This window comes from Chrysochloris asiatica, unplaced genomic scaffold (genome assembly GCF_000296735.1).
Source record: "Chrysochloris asiatica unplaced genomic scaffold, ChrAsi1.0 scaffold00021, whole genome shotgun sequence".
Classification (NCBI taxonomy): Eukaryota; Metazoa; Chordata; class Mammalia; order Afrosoricida; family Chrysochloridae; genus Chrysochloris; species Chrysochloris asiatica.
This window is the reverse complement of record NW_006408539.1, coordinates 1,267,785-1,286,378: the sequence shown is the minus strand read 5'-3', so window position 1 is coordinate 1,286,378 and position 18,594 is coordinate 1,267,785. Positions and strand designations below refer to the sequence as shown.

General features: G+C 49.1%; 1 protein-coding gene across 1 annotated transcript in view; it reads left to right on the top strand.

Annotated features, from left to right (window-relative positions):
• The window catches only part of MYO5B (myosin VB), a 227,494-nt gene that overhangs the window by 183,620 nt on the left and 25,280 nt on the right, over nucleotides 1-18,594 (top strand). The window contains exons 30-33 of the mRNA XM_006837488.1: nucleotides 7,983-8,060; nucleotides 11,172-11,370; nucleotides 13,696-13,789; nucleotides 15,219-15,368. Coding sequence (XP_006837551.1) covers nucleotides 7,983-8,060; nucleotides 11,172-11,370; nucleotides 13,696-13,789; nucleotides 15,219-15,368 — 521 coding nt within the window. The remainder of the gene's footprint in view (nucleotides 1-7,982; nucleotides 8,061-11,171; nucleotides 11,371-13,695; nucleotides 13,790-15,218; nucleotides 15,369-18,594) is intronic.

The window sequence follows — 18,594 nt, the reverse complement described above, 5'->3', positions numbered from 1 at the left end:
CAAGTCCCATGGCCTTGGGAATCTGTAAGCTTCCACAAGACCCTAGTGGTAAAGCTGAAACATCTAGAGCCCAGGTGCCCTGGGTATTAGAGGAGGGAGTTCTCCCGGGAGGTTTGACAGAAGGAAAGAGAAGGAGTGGCTGAATGTGGCTTTTCTCATTGAGAGGGACGCCTTTGCCAGCTGTGTGCTACGATGCCATCTTCACTCAGCCCATCCCCTAGATTGCTTTTAAGTGCCATCGAGTCAGTTCTGACTCATAGAGACCCTGTGTAGGGTTTCCGAGGAGCACCTGGTGGGTTTGAGCCGCTGACTTTGCAATTAGCAGTCCAGTGCTTGAACTATAGTGCCCAAGTTAGTCACTCTGGAGGTTGGACAGGACACTTACGTTATTGACCAAAATGAGAGTCCCCTGGATTTTAGTTAATCAGCCACCTCTGGTACCTCTTCAAGGATGGGTTAACCAAGACTTAAGGCAAGTGAGGGTCTGAGGGAGGCAGCAAAGCCAGGGATGTAGGACAGCACAGACCCCTCAAAGCGTTTCAGTGAGGGGCTGAGAATGTAGACTTTGGAATCCACTCTCATCCTGAGCACATCTCATAACCTCTGGGTGTCTCCGTCCCCTCCTCAGTGAAGTGGGGTCAGTCCTAGCTGTGCACCTCATTGGTTATTGAGAAGATGAAGTGCATTTGAAGGGAACAGTGTTTGCCCATAATGATTCCACAGTAAGTGTCAGGTGGTGCTATTGCCAGCATTCCTCGCTCTACCTGTGGTACCTGTACAAAATAGGCCGGCCTTTGTCCTGGATGTCTTTCCCTGTCACCTCAATGAGTTCAAAGGTCACTAAGCGTCTGTTCAAAATGGCTGAGAAGAGCTGATATTTCCAGGAAATGTCAGTAGGTGGCACTGTGGGTGTGCCCATGTCAACTGATACTTCCCAGAGTCACAGGCCCCTTGGGAGCGCTCTCTGTCCAGCTCTCCCAGTCCAGCCCATCTTTCTGCAGATGAGGACTGACCTGCAGTCACTCAACTGTCCTCTCCCTGAGCCACAGTTAGCCTCAGGAGGCAGGACGTGCTTCCACCCCACTCCAGAGATCATCTGGAAGGTGCTACCTTAGCATGTCTCTGGGAAGAGATGAAATTTATTCCCAGAGAGATGAGATGCTTTTCCCGAAAGGAAGGAGAGAAGGCAATAAACGTAAATCTCTCAGGGTTAGGATTTAGTCATTTAAATGAGTATGGACGAGGATAAGCAACGAGATTGGCAAGAAAAGACAGCTGAGCTGATATCAAAAAGAGAAAGGAAGGCAGCCATGCCCGTGGCCCTGACAGGCGAGCCTGCATATCTCGGCTCCATCACTGCTGTCAGCATCCTTTATTTGTACAGATGTTGTCAGGGATCAAGTCCCAAGAGCAGGCTTTCCCAGGGGCTGCTTGACAATCCTGGATTTGTCTTTCCTTTACAGCAATAATAATGATGGTGATCAAATAAAAATAGCTTTTATAATGTCTTAAAATAATCCTGTTCCCAGCCAGCCTGGAGCACAAAGGGAAGCTGGTACCGGTGATGGCAAGTGAAGAGCAGGGTGGGGATCCTTTAGCACCAGGTGCCTCGGGTGGCAGTGGGTACCCCAGCTCTTGCAGGTCAGCCCCCATAGCAGCTTTGAAGGAAACGTGAAGACTCCAGGAAGGGTGATGCTGCCATACGCTGGAGCCTGGCTGGCCGGGCAGCCCCTTCTGGGGAGGATGCTTTTCTGATTTCTTCTTTCCTAGTGGCCATTGAGTCAACTCCTGCTCATGGTGCTCCCTGTGTTGAGGAGAACTGGGCTCCATAATGTTTTCAGTGGCTGTTTTTTCTGAGTTAGATTGCCAGACCTTTCTTCGGAGGTGCCTCTGGGTGGACTTGAACTTCCAGCATTTTGACTAGTGCCCAGGGACTCAGCTGTACAAACAGAGTTGCTTCTTCCTTTCCTGCTGGTTTCCTGAAAGGGAGATTTTTCTAGGTTATGTGTAAGTTGTTTGTGTATCTGTGCGGTTTGGGGAAGAGTGGTGGTGTTGGTGGTAAGTGCTGTAGAATCAATTATCACTCATTATGACTCATAGGATAGGATTTCCAAGGGACAGCTGATGGGTTTGAACTGCCAACCTTGTGGTTAGCAGTCCAGTGCTGATCCTACAGCACCACACAAGGAGTGGATGCCTTTAAAATGTTTATGAAATCTGTCCATTCCCTACAAGACCTTACATTTATACATTGAATTTTGCTTATCTATTTGGGAAGTTTATAGACACACACACACACCTTAGTGCCCCGAAACATCGCTAAGGGCTCACAGGCCTCAAGACTGTCCACTTGCTAGCTTTCATCGCTCATGGAGTTCTGTTGTCATCTTCACAACTGTGTCTTTCCCTTGTTGTTAAATGTGGTGAGAGGAGCCAGTACTGAGGGCCTGCTCTAGGTACAGCTACAGGAATATTCTCAGTACTTCTGCCTTCAAGATGCTGGCTTATTTCTACATCCTGAGAGATAAGAGAAACTTAATTTGAGTGTGGGATGTGTAAGGCAGAGAGGGCTGTCTTTGTCCCCGAGACAGGCTGCTGGCAAGGAGCTAGGTGGTCTGTATCCGCTTTTGGCTTCCAGCTGCCATCGCTGCCCACTCCACCTTGACCATCCATGGGAGTGGGTGTCAGGAGAGCGAGCTCCAGTCCAGAACTATGTCTATCAGGGATGTAAATTGGGAGAGGGTGGGGAGAACATTCAGGATAGGGCAAAAGTGTGGCTGGGGCTCAGGTACGGACCCAAGAACAGTGCCCCTTTGTCCACTGGCCATGTCATCCAAGCTCTTCAGGGCTGTAGAACTCCAAAGGAAGATGATGGAGCCTCATTGGCCCTTTCTTCAGACCCCCAGGAAGCCCCTCTCCAAAAGGAGGTCCTCAGCATAAAGGGTAGCATTGTTGTTGCCACCTGGGCTAAGCAGGTACACCTGGGGTCATGAGTCCCGCACTGCCTACAAACCTACACTGCCCTTCCCCCTCCTCCCCCTCTCACACCTAAAGGAGCTGGTTTACCAGGAAAGGGTGTGTGTAGCCTCCTTAGCATTTGCATGGACTTTCATAACTCCTCTGGACTTAAGGCTCAGCTGCTGCTGCCTGGGGGTTGGGGTGAAAGTCCAGGTGTGAGCTAAAGAGAAAAGGAGTCATGGAGTGAGCCAGGTGGCACTTTGAGGACCCTTGTTGGCTCCAGTTGCCCCATAGGGAGACATCCTTCTGCCACACAGGGATGGTTGTTGGATTGGAGTTTTTCAAGACCTTCACAAAGGGAGAATAAATAGTATCCTAGGCCTTTTCTGGTGTGTGATCTGTTCAGTTATAAAGACTCCATAACTAAAGATCTAAAAAGAAACCTTTGTGATAACTCCCTGCCACACTCCTGTTACCAGTGGAGGTGGAAGGTGGTTGGTTGGCCTGTGCCCTGCTGGCAGAGGAGCGTTCCTGCTAACAGAGGCTCATTCAGTGTCTCTGGGAAGAGACTTAGCGCAGGGACATACACACAGAAGGTTCCCTATGACTATTCAGATTTGTGACTAGATACCAACCATCCCATAGCTGTGGAGTTTATTGTGACCCCTAATGACCCTATAGGACAGAGCCCATAGGGTTAACAAGGCTGTAAGCTTTACAGAAGCTGACTGCCACATCTTTCTCCCACAGAGGCCTGATGGGTTTGAACTGTTGGTCATTCCTTCAGCAGCTAAGTGCTTGACCACTAGGTCACCAGGGCTCCTTAATAGACATCAAGCACTTTGTAAATTTTTAAATAAATTCTAGTTGTTTGGAGTTCTGGTGGCACTTGCTGTAGGATAAGCACAGGCCTGCAAGGTCTAGTTGAATCTCAAGGTCGGTGGGTCCAATTCACCAGCCTCTCCTCAGATCCCCTCTATAGATAGGGTCACTATGGGGTCAGAACCCACTCAACAGCACTAACAGTTCAATGGCTTGGATTTTTCCTTCTCACACCACCAGGTGGTGCTCCCACACTGGTCTTTGGCCAACATTTTCTAAGTGGTTGTTGCAGTTAGGTGCCATGGAGAAGGTTCTGACAGAACAACCCTGTGCACAACAGAACAAAACACTGTCCAATCCTGTATCAACCTCACAATTGTTACACTTGAGCCCGTTGCTGCTGCCACTGTGTCATCCATCTCATTGGGGGGGGGGGGGGTCTTCCTTTTTTTCACTATCCCCTTTACTGAGCATGATGTCCTTCTCCAGGGATTGTCCCTCCTGATAACATGTCTGATCTATGAGAGACAAAGTCTTGCCATCCTGGCTTTAAGGAGCATTCTGGCAACTTCGATGGTCCATATACTTTCAACATTTTTCTTCAACACTCAGTCTTCTTCAGTTAACTTAAATACATCGATTTCTTCTCCGATATTACTTATTCATTGTCCAACTTTCACATGCATATGATTGACAATACCATAGCTTGGGGTCAGGCACACCTTAGTCTTCAAACTAACATCTTGCTCTTGAACTTTTCTGAAGAGGTCTTTGCAGATTTCTTGACTGCTGCTCCCTATGAGTGCTGATAGTGGATCCAAGTAAAATGAAGTATTTCACAACTTCAATCTTTTCTCCATGTTTCATGATGTTATTTATTGGTTCAGTAGTGAGGATTTTTGTTTTCTTTACAATGAGGTGCAACCCATACTGAAGGCTGTGGTCTTTGATCTTCATCAGTAGTAATTTAAGTCCTCTTCGCTTTCAGCATGCAAGGTTGTATCATTTGCATATCGCAAGTTGTTAATGAATCTTCCTCCAATCCTGATGTCACATTCTTCTTCATATAATAAAGATTCTTGGATTATTTGTTCAGCGTATGGATTAAATAAGTATGATGAAAGAATACAACCCTGGCGCACACCTTTTGTGATTTTAAACCAATGTTCCCTTGTTTTGTTCTAATGACTGCCTCTTGGTCTATGTACAGGTTCCTCATGAACATAATGAAGTGCTTTGGAATACCTTACCCATTCTTTGCAATGTTATTCATAGTTTAATGATCCACATAGTCGAAAGCCATAGTCAATAAAACACAGGTAAGCATCTTTCTGGTATTCTGTGATTAGCCAAGATCTATCTCATGTCAGCAATGATGTCTTTCTTTCCACATCTTCATCTGAATGCAGCTTGGACCTCAGGCAGTTCCTTGTCAAGGTACTGTTGCAGCCATTTTTGAATTATCTTTAGCAAAATTTTACTTGTATGTGATATTAATGAGAAGATTCGATGATTTCCACCTCTCTTTGGAATGGGTAAAAATATGGATCTCTTCCAATCACTTGGCCAGGTAGATTTCTTCCAAATTTGTTGGTATAGATGAGTGAGTGCCTTCAGTAATGCATGTTTGTTGAAAGATTTCAATTTGTATTCTATCAATTCCTGGAGCCTTGTTATTTGCCAATGTCACCTTGGACTTCTTCAGAATCATTGGTTCTTAATCATATGCTGCTTCTTGAGACGGTTGAACATTGATCATTTCTTTTTGGTACAGACTCTGAATTCTTTCCATCTTCTTTTGATGATTTCTACATCATTCAATATTTTGGCCATAGTATTTCAAGTAAAAGTTTTAATTTTTTCTCAGTACTTTTAGCTTGAAAAATGCTGAGTGTGTTCTTCCCTTTTGGTTTTTTAACTCCAGGACTTCGCACATTTCATTACAAAACTTTGTCTTCTTGCTCTTTGAAATGTTCTGTTCAGCTCTTTCACCTCCTCATTTCTTCCATTTGCTTGAACATCTCTACACTGAAGAGTAAGTTTCAAAGTCTCTTCTGATATCCATTTTGGTCTTTTCCTTCTTTCTTGCCTTCTTAATGGCCTTTTGCTTTGTTCTTGCTGTCATCCCATAGCTTTTTGGTCTTCAGTCTTTAATATCTAATACATCAAGTCTGTTCTTGAGATGGTCTGTAAATTCAGGTGGAATATGTCCAAGGTCATATTTTGGCTCTCATGAACTTAATTTAAATTTTCTCCAGCTTTAGTCTGAACTTGCATATGAGCAATTGATGGTCTGTTCCACAGTCTTCCTCTGACCTGGTTTTGACTGATGAGATGGAGCTTCTCCACATGTAGTCAGTTTGATTTCTGAATATTCAGTGTGGTGCGGTTCATGTATACAGTTATATTTTTTGTTTGAAAGTGGAAGGATCTCTTCAGGGCATCTAGACTGTTTCATCTGGGAACAAAAGGCTGGACCTGGAGTGGGGTGGCTGCTTTGCTTTGTTTGCCTTTTGCTCAGGTACCTGATTTCCTGAGCCCTGTGGGGTGACTAGGCTGCAGCCCTAATGCCTGGAGTATTGCAGAATGAAGAATCCCGTGGGTGTTTCCCTGCCAGCCGAATGGCGTGGGGGTTGGTTCTTCAGTGTGCAGCCTCTGCAGTGGTGGGACCAGGGAGGAGTGTCTGTGGCACGGGAACCAGGAGATGTGGTGGCCCTACCAGGGAGGGCCGCTGCAAAGCAGGGAGACAGCCTCATTCCAGCCCAGGTGTCCATGTTGACATGATCTCTGTCTCAGGGCCTCTCCGTGCGCAGAACACAAACTGGGTGGAACGGCCACCCAGGCCACCTGGGCCAGGGGACACTGCAGCAGGGCCCCTCCGTCTCCTTTGGGTTAAAGCCCTCACTCCCTAACGGCTCTGATTACATGCAAACATCATACCCTTTAGCCCAGCCTAGTCACTTCTGGCTTTGCTGGGACAGAGGAGACACACAGAGCACCTATGTGCTAAGCACAGGAGGAGCGGGAACATGGGCCAAAGGCAGTGTCTGCAGAGGCCAGCCTTGGTGAGGGCTCTGGATGCAGTGGGAGGGGGAGACGGGCATGTGTAGGACAGGAATCCTGACAGGACGGGCCCCCGGATAAACTGCCCAGCTGGAGGGAGAGAGAGCTAATGGCAGGAGATTCCCAGGAACAGAAGTGAGAGTAGTACCCAGAAGTACTGTCTCTTTCACTGCCCCTTCGTTCAGGGACAGGCCTGGTGTTGAGGGAGCCAACAGCTGCCCAGAAGGCAGCTCAGGCGAGCACTGCGGGGCCCAAGGACCTTCCCCAGGAGGCTGAGGTGCAGGGCAAAGTCCTGGGGATGTCTTGTTTCCCACCAGAGAGTGAAGAAGGGGCTACAGGGTCTGAAGTCAGGTGGCCCTACTTCACGTTCCTGCCAGGGAAGCTGGAGCCTAACCTGCAAGAATAGGTGCCCAGAAATGGGCACATTAGAAGCAAACAGAAGGCAGCGTCCCAATGGGCATGGCAGGTCCCTGGTCAAGGCTCGCCCTGCCCTCCATCACCTGCCCTCACTGGGCACACCATTTCCTTTTAGAGCTGTGTGAGAGAGCAGGTATGTGGTTGCAGGAGTCGCACCTGAACGCCAGGTAGTCCAGGAATCAGCTGAACATCTGGTGGATGCCTAAGAAACTTGCTGCCTTCCCAGGTTAACAGAGGCCACGTGCCCCAGGCAGAGTTCAGGGGGTGACACTGGTCAGCTCTCTTCTGCTCATCACACAGCTTGGAGTAGCGATTTTGTTATGCAAGACCCTCCGGTGGGGCTGGGGCTTGGGGTCCTTAAGAACCGGTTCTTTTCCTAATGATCTGGCTCAAAGGGAAGCAAGGTTCTTCACGTAACAGCACATAAATGCTTCTGCCCACCCAGGGCACATCCAGAACAGGGTCTCTTAGCCATGCATTTGCCCACCTGTGACTATACTTGGGTCACATGTGTGACCTCATGCTTGGGAGACCTGGGGAGAGAGGGTGTCATGGGCAGGTATCCAGTAGCACTGGGGGCTGGAGGAGAGAAGGGTAAATTTGCGAGCCTTTCTCTGTTTCGTTTCCAAACTGTGGCTGGGACCACCTCACCTGCCAGGACTTCCAGCTTGCCTCCTCTGTCCTCCACACTGGACGTCCTGTTTTTTGTCCTTTGTTTCTAGCAAGACTGAGGACTGGAGCTATTTGAATGAAGATGGAGAACTCGGCTTGGCCTACCAAGGCCTAAAGCAAGTCGCCAGGTTAACTGTATTCCTTTCTTCCTGTTTTCTGCTTTGTCTGTTGTGCCTGCTCCTGTCTACACCTGACTGTCTCTCAGATGACCCCATTTCTTGGGGATGTTGGCAGGACCCTGCCCTTCCAGTGGTCCAGCGCCGTTCTGTGTCCAGGCTGATTGGATGAGGCTGGGGAGGCTGCTTCTGGGGTCTATGACTTAGAATTCACCTGGTCCAACCCACTCAGTGGAGATGAATCAACAAGACGGAATGCAGGGGTCAGCAAGCACACAGCTCTGTAGCAAGTGGCTGGAAAGGGATTTTAGCCTCCTTGTGTGGGGACCTCCTAGCTCTACAGGATCGGCCAAGAACACCCACTTGATGGGTGCTGTCAGCCATGCCCCAGACCCAGGGCTCCTGGGAAGCTTCTTCACACACCTATGCAGGTCCCAACCTCGGTGACTGCTTAGGTTCCATCCTTAGGGCTGCCCCAGTGTCATTCTGTCTGGTCCTCACAGCAGCCCTCGGGGAACTTGCTGATAAGAAGATCACGATGTGAGCCTGACTCCATCGGCTTCCTGACAAACGCTGAGGCATGAAGGTCGTGCCATGCATTTGTTGCCAGCATGTGGCTCTCAGGGGCTATGGCACAGCCTCACTCATTCCAGCTGTTGGGGGCTGGGTATCAGGCTAGGGACCCAGAAGAGGAAACTGAGGCTAGAGAGGTTCAGGCTCCGCCTGCTGGTGGCTGGCCGGGACACAAACCCAACACCCTCACTCTCCTCACTGCAGCCTTCCCCCTGCCCTGTTCCTGTGTAGTGGGGTCCCCGGCCGCAATAGCAGCATGTTTCTTCTTGGCAAGAGAAGGTCAAGATCACCTGATTTGTAAGGCAGTATGCCCTCGTGAACCCTGCTCTGGGCTCAAATGCTGCCCCCATTAAGGACCTGCCCCATTGGGTCATCGTAAGGAGTGAAGTTAATACAGGCAAAATACATGCGCATGCCTGACAGGTGGAAGTCCTGAGTGAATGAATACTACTTGATGCTTCTCTTAGTGTGAGGGTGATCATTTGACAAGATCAGATTCCTGTCCCACCGAAAGTTTGTTTTATTGGAGGAGGAGCCTATGTGTAAAACCAAGTGCTTCTCATGGTTCTCTAAGCAGCAGATTGGATGTGACCAGTGACTGAATTAATCCGTTGACACAGGATGGGAACTTTTTTTCTGCCAAAATTTACTGTATTATTCGTGGAACACACAAAATTATCAACTTAACAATTAGCCTGGTATATTTGGCTACACAATGAATTAACTCATCCCTGATGTGATGGCTGAAACAGCAGTTTCCTTGGCAGGGCCAAACAAATGGTTGTGTGGACCTTCTGTGGCCCTGCGTTAATAAAACCAAGGAAGCTCAGCCTATGCATCAGGAGACCTGGCTTCTAGAATCAATTGTGCCACTGGCTGTGGCCTTAAACTTCTCTTGACCTTGGTTTTCTCACCTGGTAGATGAGGTGGCTCTCTTGGTGGTCAAGCCGAGAATTTTGTACCTTGCACAGAATACTGGGCTAAGTCACTGTGTGCTCCCAACTACAGTGTCTTGGGAGAACGGGAAGTCTGCGTTCAGTAACCTAATAGTACAAATCAGGCAGAGGGGGTTGGTTGGGACAGCATACCTAGATCCCAAGTGATGGTCTTCTGTCTCTCTCATTAATCATTTAATTGGTGGTTGCTTATAGTAAATCGTGGCTTGTATGCGTGCTGTCTAAATACTGTATGCCAATTTAATGACCCAAGTCGTTCTCCATGGTCCTCACTTGGTTAGTGCCTGCCTTTGGTACTACTGCCCATGGTGAGTGGGTGAAGCAGCCATCCCTTCCATTACTGATTTCACTCCCCTGTCATTTTGTTGAGAAGTCACGGGGCCAAACACTGCACCGGCTGCCGTAGCAGAGCTGACGGCTATGAAAACACTTGGCTGTTTCTCTCCTCTCCTATGAACAGATAGCTCCTCCCGAGCCTGCAGAACTTGGGAAGCTGTGGTGGGCTCTGGCCTCCTAGGTTCCCAGCTCTGCCACTAGCTCTACTCACAGCCCTCATCTGCATCTCTGGTCCAGGTGGACCTTGGCAAGAAGCTTTTGACAGTACCATTCACCCAGCTCCCTGCCTTCCTAGGAAATCAACGGCACTAGCATCAAGTTGATTTGTATCAGTATTTAACTTTCTAGAGATGAATCTTCATAAACTTCTTTCCATCCATCATGATGGAGTAGGTTGTTGTTGTTAAGTGCTGTCAAGCCGATCCCGACCCATAGCGACCCTGTATAGGATTTCCAAGGAGCAGCTGATGAGCTTGAACGCCGACCTTGCAGTTCAAACAGCTTTGCAGTCTGGCGCATTAACCCACAGCGCCACACCAGGTGCTCTCCCAGAATTCCCTAGTTAACTGGCACCCTCTGGTCTCAAACACCTCCCATTTTCTCCAGTTCTCTCTGCTTCCTAACACCAGGAAATTGTGAACCTTTCCTGCAAATACGAGAGGCCTTGAAAAAGTTGATGGAAAAATTCCCTTGTCTCTTACCTCCGTTTTTCTCTGCACTTTTGGAAGCCCCCTTACAGCGTTAGTGTCTGTGTGGACTGGGGACAGGGGGTTGGGAAGAGTGAGGGTAATAGCAGGGAATACTAGTAATTTTGGGGACAATGCTGTCAGGAAAAGATGCAATTAGTTCAGTCTACCAGTATTTTCTCTTAAACTTTCTGTGGCCTCTGGGGGCAGATGTGGCTGCGTCTATTGTAAAAGTATTATAGCAAGTTTGTTTTTGTTGAGGGCACTTTGACATGGAGACAGTCTTTGCTCACAGACTGAGGAACACGGGAATGGGTTTGGCTGAGGAGAAGACCTAAGACCAGGGTGCTGTGTTTGCTATTGGATTCCCATCACTGAGACGGGACAGGTTGGCCTGCTTACCCCATTACCCCAGGGCATCTATGTCCCCGCTGTGTCCCTTCCCAGCTGGGGCTGCATCCCGCTGCTTGGAGCTTGGCGGGTCCTCTGCTGTGTCTTTGTCCATCCGTGGCCCTGACTTGGGGGCGAGGATCCAAGCAGCAAGCTTCCCTGCCTTCCTCTCTCGGGCACAGGTTGCTGGAGGCTCAATTGCAGACCCAGAGCCGCGAGCATGAGGAGGAGGTGGAGTGTCTCAAGACCCAGCTGGAGGCTCTGAAGGAAGAGATGGACAAGCAGCAGCAGACCTTCTGTCAGACACTGCTGCTCTCACCAGAGGCCCAGGTGGAGTTCGGCATCCAACAGGAGATATCACGGCTGACCAACGAAAATCTGGTGAGTTGCCCTTTCTCAAGGATGGACACTGAGGAGTCACTTTCTGGAGAGTAGACAAGATACAAGTCTAGAAGTACCAGTCAGCAAAGGTTGGCAGAGCTGCTTCAGTTGTCCATTGCTGAATAACAAACCACGCCAGGCTTAGTGGCTTTAAACAGCAGAGCCCATGAGAATTCTGCAGGGCTCAGTGGGGGCTGCGGGTCCTCACTCTATGTGCTGTTGGCTAGCCACCTCACCAGGGCCTCTGTTTTCTTCCTCCGTGGGGCTAGCCTGGGGGTCTTCATGTGAGAGCTTGAGCTTCAGAGCCTCTGAACACACGTTCCAGAGTTGCACCGTATCCTTCTGCTACATGGTCTTGGTCCAAACAGACCCGTGACTAGACCAGATGTGGGGGAATAGACCCCACCTCTTGATAGAAGATGTGCAGGGATGGCAGGAACTGCAGGTGGTCACCCTTGCACAGTACTGGTAGGGGAGTAAGGCTCATGAAAAGCATACAAGAAGAGAGTATTTCTAAAAACATGATTCTACACAGGATTACCAAGTATTCAGGAAGAGAGAACTGTGGGTAAGGTGAGGCTGAAGTTGCTGACAGGTAGAGTCTGACTCATAGGGGCCCCTGTGTGTCAGAGAAGAACTCTGTTCTGGAGGGTTTTCAGTGGCTCCTTTTTTGGAAGTAGATCCCCAGTCCTTCCTTCTGGGGCCCCTCTGGGTGGACTTGAACCTCCAAATTTGTGGTTAGCAGTTGGACACATTAACCATTTATACCACCTCCATTACCCAGAGTGCACCCAATACCAATTAGATCAAGGTCCCAGGGGGTGGAGCCAGGCAGCAGTGGTTTTTAAAGATCCCCAGTGATTGGTTCTGAAGTGCAGGAAGGTTTGGGAACCACCGCTTTCCACAGGGATATGAGATGGGTGTAGGATTAAGGGTCTGGCAAACAAGGTAACAGGCTTCAGCTGTGCAGAGCCACGTTCAGGGTCATTATCAGAAGCCCCTCCCCTCTGCTAGCATGGCCCAGTGCAGCGGACTTCTCAGCTCCTTCCCCTGAACTGTGGCCCTTAGGTAGGCCCTGCTTCCAGACTCAGCTCTCCTGTTTAAGCAGCTGGTATGTGTTTAGCTACAGACATTGCTGCAGCATCTATTAGGGGTCTTCAGAGAGTTCGTGGGAAAATATAATTGAAATATGATGGCATTTTCTCACAAACTTTTTTGAAGCCCCCAGGGTGCAGTGGAAGTTTCCCAGTAAGCGGAAAAGATACAAAGCCGTATAGGGAGCTAGGGGACCAGGTAGGAGTGCAGAGAGGGGTTTCCTCTCCTGGCGCTGTCTGGAACAGTACCTGCAAAGGAGTCCACCTAAAGTTTCCCAAGATGCCCATTTCCTCTGTATGTACTGGCCTCCAGCTCAGAGTCAGTCACCTTGCAGGTGTCTGACCAGCCTTAGCTCTGGGCTGCGGTTTCTGCTTGTTCTCAAGCTAAGGCCCTTATTTTAAATGCACTCCCCTTTAAATCCCTCTTGATATCTCTCTAGGTGTGTGGGGCACAGTGGTACAGCACTGAGCTTGACTGACTTCTGTCAGGTGGGTGGCCTTAACACTGTCACCCAGGATGCTTTCCATTGTTCCTAGAGGAAGCCTCCATTCCCCTGTCTTCTGCCGTACTCTGGCCTCAGAGACTGGGCTGTAATAGCGGCAGGGGCTCTGCTGCTCTTCTCTGTCCCAAGTCCTGAGGGGGCCACAATCCCCAGGTGGAACTAGGGTGACACTGAGGTGCAAACTAACTCTCTCTCTCTCACTCTCTTTCTCACACACACACACACACACACACACACACACACACACACTTTCCAGCAGTTTGCGGTTCCAGGTCCCAATGGGCCGAATTATTTCTAGTGGTAACAGTTGCTAGGATGGGCAGTCACAAAGGGGCCGTGGCCACTGTCCTGCTTTGCCTAGGGACCCAGGAGTCTCACTGTCCTCCAGGCTGGTCCTGACAAGTCCCACCACCTTCATTGTCACACCATCATCTGTCCATTCCTTCCAGAACAATGGTCACCCCACTCTTAGGCGCCCATAGTGAGATCTCCCAGGGGGTTGGCATGGCAACTCAGTATGAGGAGCCTGGAGCTCCAGAGGGTGCCAGGAAGTCTGAGCTGGGCAGAGTTTGCCCTGCCTTTATGGAGAGTGAACTCTGACTCATGCACAGCTCCCTGAGCCCAGGGCCACTGTAGACAGGGCTGTGTCCACCCTGTTTGAGGGTTCAGCCTGGCGACGCCCAGAGCTGGGCTCCCCACTGCTCTCACGCCAGTTCCTTGGCTTCTAGGATCTGAAAGAACTGGTGGAAAAGCTGGAAAAGAATGAGAGGAAGCTCAAGAAGCAGCTGAAGATCTACATGAAGAAAGTCCAGGACCTAGAAGGTAGGCTCCATGCAGAGTGTGTGTGTGAGTGTGTGTGTGTGTGTCTACATGCGTGTGTGTCCGTGCATACATGTGTGTGTGTCCTTGCTTACGTATGTCTGAGTACATGTGTGTGCGTGCATCTGAGTGCATACGTATGTGTTTGGGTACATGTCTGAGTACACATATGTGAGTGTCTCCGTGTATATGTGTGTGTGTGTGTGTGTGTGTGTGTACGTGTATCTCAGTGCATATGTGTACTTGCAAGCCCTGGTCACCAGCAAACCACCTGCCCCTTTCAGAAACACTGTCCACTACACTGATTCCCTAGTAGTGATGTCCAGTCCAGCCACAAGACAGAACGATGCAGACCCTAAGGGCATAAAGCATTCTGTGTGTCAGATCTGGATGAAGATGTTTGTATTAGCAGCCGTTTGGGTGTCAGATCTGGATGAAGATGTTTATTTTAGCAGGCGTTTGGGTGCTTACTGTGAGCAAGGCTTTGCAGGGTCAAGGTGGCCCCTAGAATCCCTGTCTTCAAAGGGTTAAAAATGGGACGAAAGACTTTTTGGTTTGAAAGAATGCTATGTAACCAGTTTTTTTTAAAAAAAAAAAAAAGAAAGAAAGAAAAGTTGTTGTCAAGAGTCAATTTGAGCTCATGAAGCACCTCTGTGTGTCAGAGTAGAACTGTGCTCCGTGGGGTTTGCAGACAATCGGTCTTTGGAAGTCGATTGTTGACCTTTTCTTCTGTGCATCTTTGGGTGGACTGCAGTTTCCAAGCATTCAGTTAGCAGTCAATTAACTTAGTTTTTCACGGCCCAGGGAGACCCGGGACGGGCACCTCCCTCCTGTGATATGGGATCAGCCTGTCCAGTCTGTGACCCAGCACAGAGAGGTTAGACAGACATAAATCGCTTCTCCAAATCTCATCGCATAGCTCCCTGTCCCAGTGGCACACATGCCACCCTCTACTAGGACCCTTTGGTCACCTTTTTCGTCCAGCCCCTGCTTTAGGGCTGTGACACCTGCCCTACTCAGTCCTGCCATAATCACAATACGGATCACTGCTGCTCTAGACCCTGTCTGTGCTCAGGAGAGCAGACACAGCTGCCCTGGTCAGCCTCCAGCCCACACATCATTCCCCCTCACGTGGTCTACACGCCTCCTGTTTCTGGTTCTCTTTTACAGCAGTTCTCGTGGTCACCTGGGTTTCTCCACATCTGCTCTCTCCCACATCTAACCGGCTCTCTCCCTGCTCCCACCCCTGTCCCCCTTTCCTACCCCTTTGGCCAGCCTTCACCCCTCTCCCACTTCTCTGAGTAGCTCTTGGCCCTGGCTCTTAGGTGCCTGCGGTAACTTCTTGTCTGTTTGGTATTGGCCCCCTCCCCATTGCCTGCAGGCTTCAGTTCTGGTCTCCCTTCTCACGAGCTGTCCCCTCTCTCCTGCCTAGCTGCCCAGGCCCTGGCCCTGGCTCAGAGTGAGAGGCGGCATGATGAGCTCACCAGGCAGGTCACGGTGCAGCGGAAAGAGAAGGACTTCCAGGGCATGCTGGAGTACCACAAGGAGGATGAAGCCCTTCTCATTCGGAATCTGGTGACAGGTAGGACCCACTGCCCTCAGGCCCCACCCCTGTCCTCTGCCATCACTCCCTCACCCCACTTCATTTCTCTTCACAGCATAACCCACCCCATCCTTCCCCTCTGATGCTACCACACTGCCACCCAGCTCTGTCCTCCACTTCTGACACTACCTCAGACACCCTAAACAGGGTTGCTATGCGTCAGAACTGACTCCACAGCACTTAACAACGATTAGAGCCAAGAGCTAATCCACAGCTATCTATTGAGCCAATAGCATGCCCTAATGTCAACCCTGTACCTGTATTCTGAACTGGGATGAGCATTCACGGGAATGGAGGATCTGTGTGGACAAAGCAACCCAAGTTCCAGCTGGAGACGCTGGCAACACATTCCCATCCTCCAACAGGGCAGCCTTGGCAGAAGACCTGAGGGTGTGCCCCATCCCTTCCCTTTGGCCTACCTGCAAGTGGCAGGGAAATGGGACATGAGGCCTGGGCTGGGGGCTGAGAATGCCTAGGCAATGCCTTCCCCCAGCTACTCTTGCTCACCTCATCTTTCCTTTGGACTCAACCTCCCTTCCTCCTCTTCCTCTGGGCTCCTACTGCCATCCATCGTGTTAGGTTAGTCCTGATTGCTTGCCTCCCTACTTACTCTGGAATAGAAAGTGGTCTGTCTGACAGCTTCTTCCTGCCCCTTCTCCCCGGGAGCTTCATCTGGGTGGAGTCACAGGACTGAGCACAAGTCTAAGGGTATGCCGTTGATGTGGGGAGGGCCACAGCCTCTTCTGGTCCTGCCAGGGCAAAGGTGGGCATATAGAAGAGACCAGTAGAGGGCAGTAATAGGTGGGGTAGTCGCCATCCCTGACCATAGCCAAGTCAGCATTGACCTGGTGAACAGGTGCCAGGTGGTGGCTTTGGAGAGTGGAGAGTGTGGCTGTGGCCAGCAGTGGGCTGCTGTGAGCATATGTCAGCAAACACTGCCAGGTAAAGTCCCCGAACTGATGGCCAACTGGGCCAGAGGTAGAACCAGCCTTCCCAACCCTCAGCCAACTGGGTCAGAGGTCAAGCCAGCCTTCCCAACCCTCAGCCTACTCATTGTCTTTGCAAACACACACCAAATTCCCCTGGGAGTTCCCTTGCAGCGAGCTCCTGAACTCATTGTGCCCATGAAAGGGACACAGCGATAGAGAGGAATCTGGAGTTCTTGTCCTGGTGGGGGAGCCTGCCTCTGGTCCAGGCCCCTTCTTAACTGTGGACCCTGGTGTCTAAATGTAAACTCATACCAGGAACTGCTGGTGCGCTCTTTTCCCCCTTATTGTAAGGATGAGACATTAAGAGCCCATCTGATTGTTATAACCTAAACAATTAGGAACGTGTGTTTTTAAAATAGGAGGACAATGAACATACCTAACTACAACTTTTATAGGATAAAGGAAACCATACAGTGTTCAGCAGACAAGAGATATTAATAATGTATTAATATTGGGACTGTGGCACTATAGAGTCAGCACTGGACTGCAAACCACAATGTCTGTGGTTTAAACCCACCAGCTGCTCCTATACAGGGTGGCTATGAGTTGGAACCGACTTAACAACACTTAACAACAACATAACCAAATTGAGGGTGAGTCAAAAAGTGTTGCTATTAGGTTTCCAGGTCATACATGCACAGGTTTATTCCAAATAAAACCTGTTTAAACATGTCTGTGCCCAGTGGATGGCTGCAGACAAGTTCTCTCAGTGGTACGCTGGTCTTAGTCTCGTTCAGGTGCCTTCAAAAAAAGTCCAATCAACACAGCGGCTTCTGGGGCGGGGCAGGGGTGGGGAATCTTCTGGTCCATTTATATTTAAGACAGACAGGTTAGCTCAGATGAGAAAGTCATGGAAACTGTTCTTTGAGATTCCGAAGGAGGTCATCTTGATGAATTTCTCAAAGGACACACGACCATCATACAGGGGTGGTTATTCTGAAGAAGTTTTTAAGAACATTAAAAATTACATTGGTGAGAAAAAGGCCAGGAAAGTTGCACCAAGGAATTTGCTCCCAGCACAACAATATACCTCATTCTTGGAGGGTAGCAAGGACTGCCCTAGGAGAGGAGAAAGGCTGTGTGTTGGCAGCCTGGTGGCAGGCTTACACAATGTGCCCTTTGGTTGTTTAAATGATTATATATTCCTCAGTGTTTTTGTGTACATCCCCCCAAAAAACAAAAAACAGAGGGAATAGAAGCAAATATTGTTGAATGATGATGCACAGAGGAGACTGTAATCATTGCAATGAAACGTAAAACTGATGTTCCCCCATGTAAACTATCACTCAATACACAAAAACTTTTAAAAAACCAACTTCATTGGGAAACCTTCCCCCATCCACCCTGTATAGCCCTCATCTTGTCCCTGCAGACTTCCCTTTGTTCCTAAAACTCAGCAATGAAAAGGAACATGACTTGAGTCCCCTAAAGCTGCCCAGACTGCCGTTTGCCGTGTCTACATTGGAGTGTACAGAAAGGGTTAGAGGAATGGAACCACTGCCTTCAAAAGTGTTTGACCTACGGGGGGAAGATATGCCAAGAAGCAACAGCTAAACATTTTGATGTTTTTGTTTAATACAGGTTTCTAGGATTTTTTTGTAGCAATACTTTTTGACTTTTCACTGTGTGTCATACTTTTCAGGTAAACCTGAAAAGATATTAACTGTAGACATTCTTTAGGAACATGCTTGTGTTGTCTTGGTTTTTGAATGACAGTTTCTACATCTACTAGTTGTCGGGGTCAGAAGGTGTTGCTGGTTTCTAGAGCAGCTGCTCCCCCCATCCTTCTTGCTGAGCCTCCGACCCCTGTAAGATCACTAAGAGTTGGAATCAACTTGACAGCAACAAATATGGGTACAACTATTTTAAAGAGAATTGCGGAAGTATGGTAAACCTGAAAAGACATAAATTTGGGCTTCAGAAATACTAACTGTAGACATTCTTTAGGAATGTGCTTGTTTTTGTCTTGTCTTTTATTGTTATTTTTTAAACTTTTTGTGATATGAGGGACGCTTTACAGACAAGAGCATCAGTTTCACATTCAGTGAATCATACGCTTTGTTGCATCTCAATGAGTGCAGTCCCCTCCATGCAAAATTAGCCTGCTTCTACCCTGTGACTCCTTCCCTTTTCTGCCCCCTCCTTTCCATCCCTCACCAACTTTGTCCTTAGGTAAATGTTACAGCTCTTTTCGTTTTGAGTGATTGACCATTCCA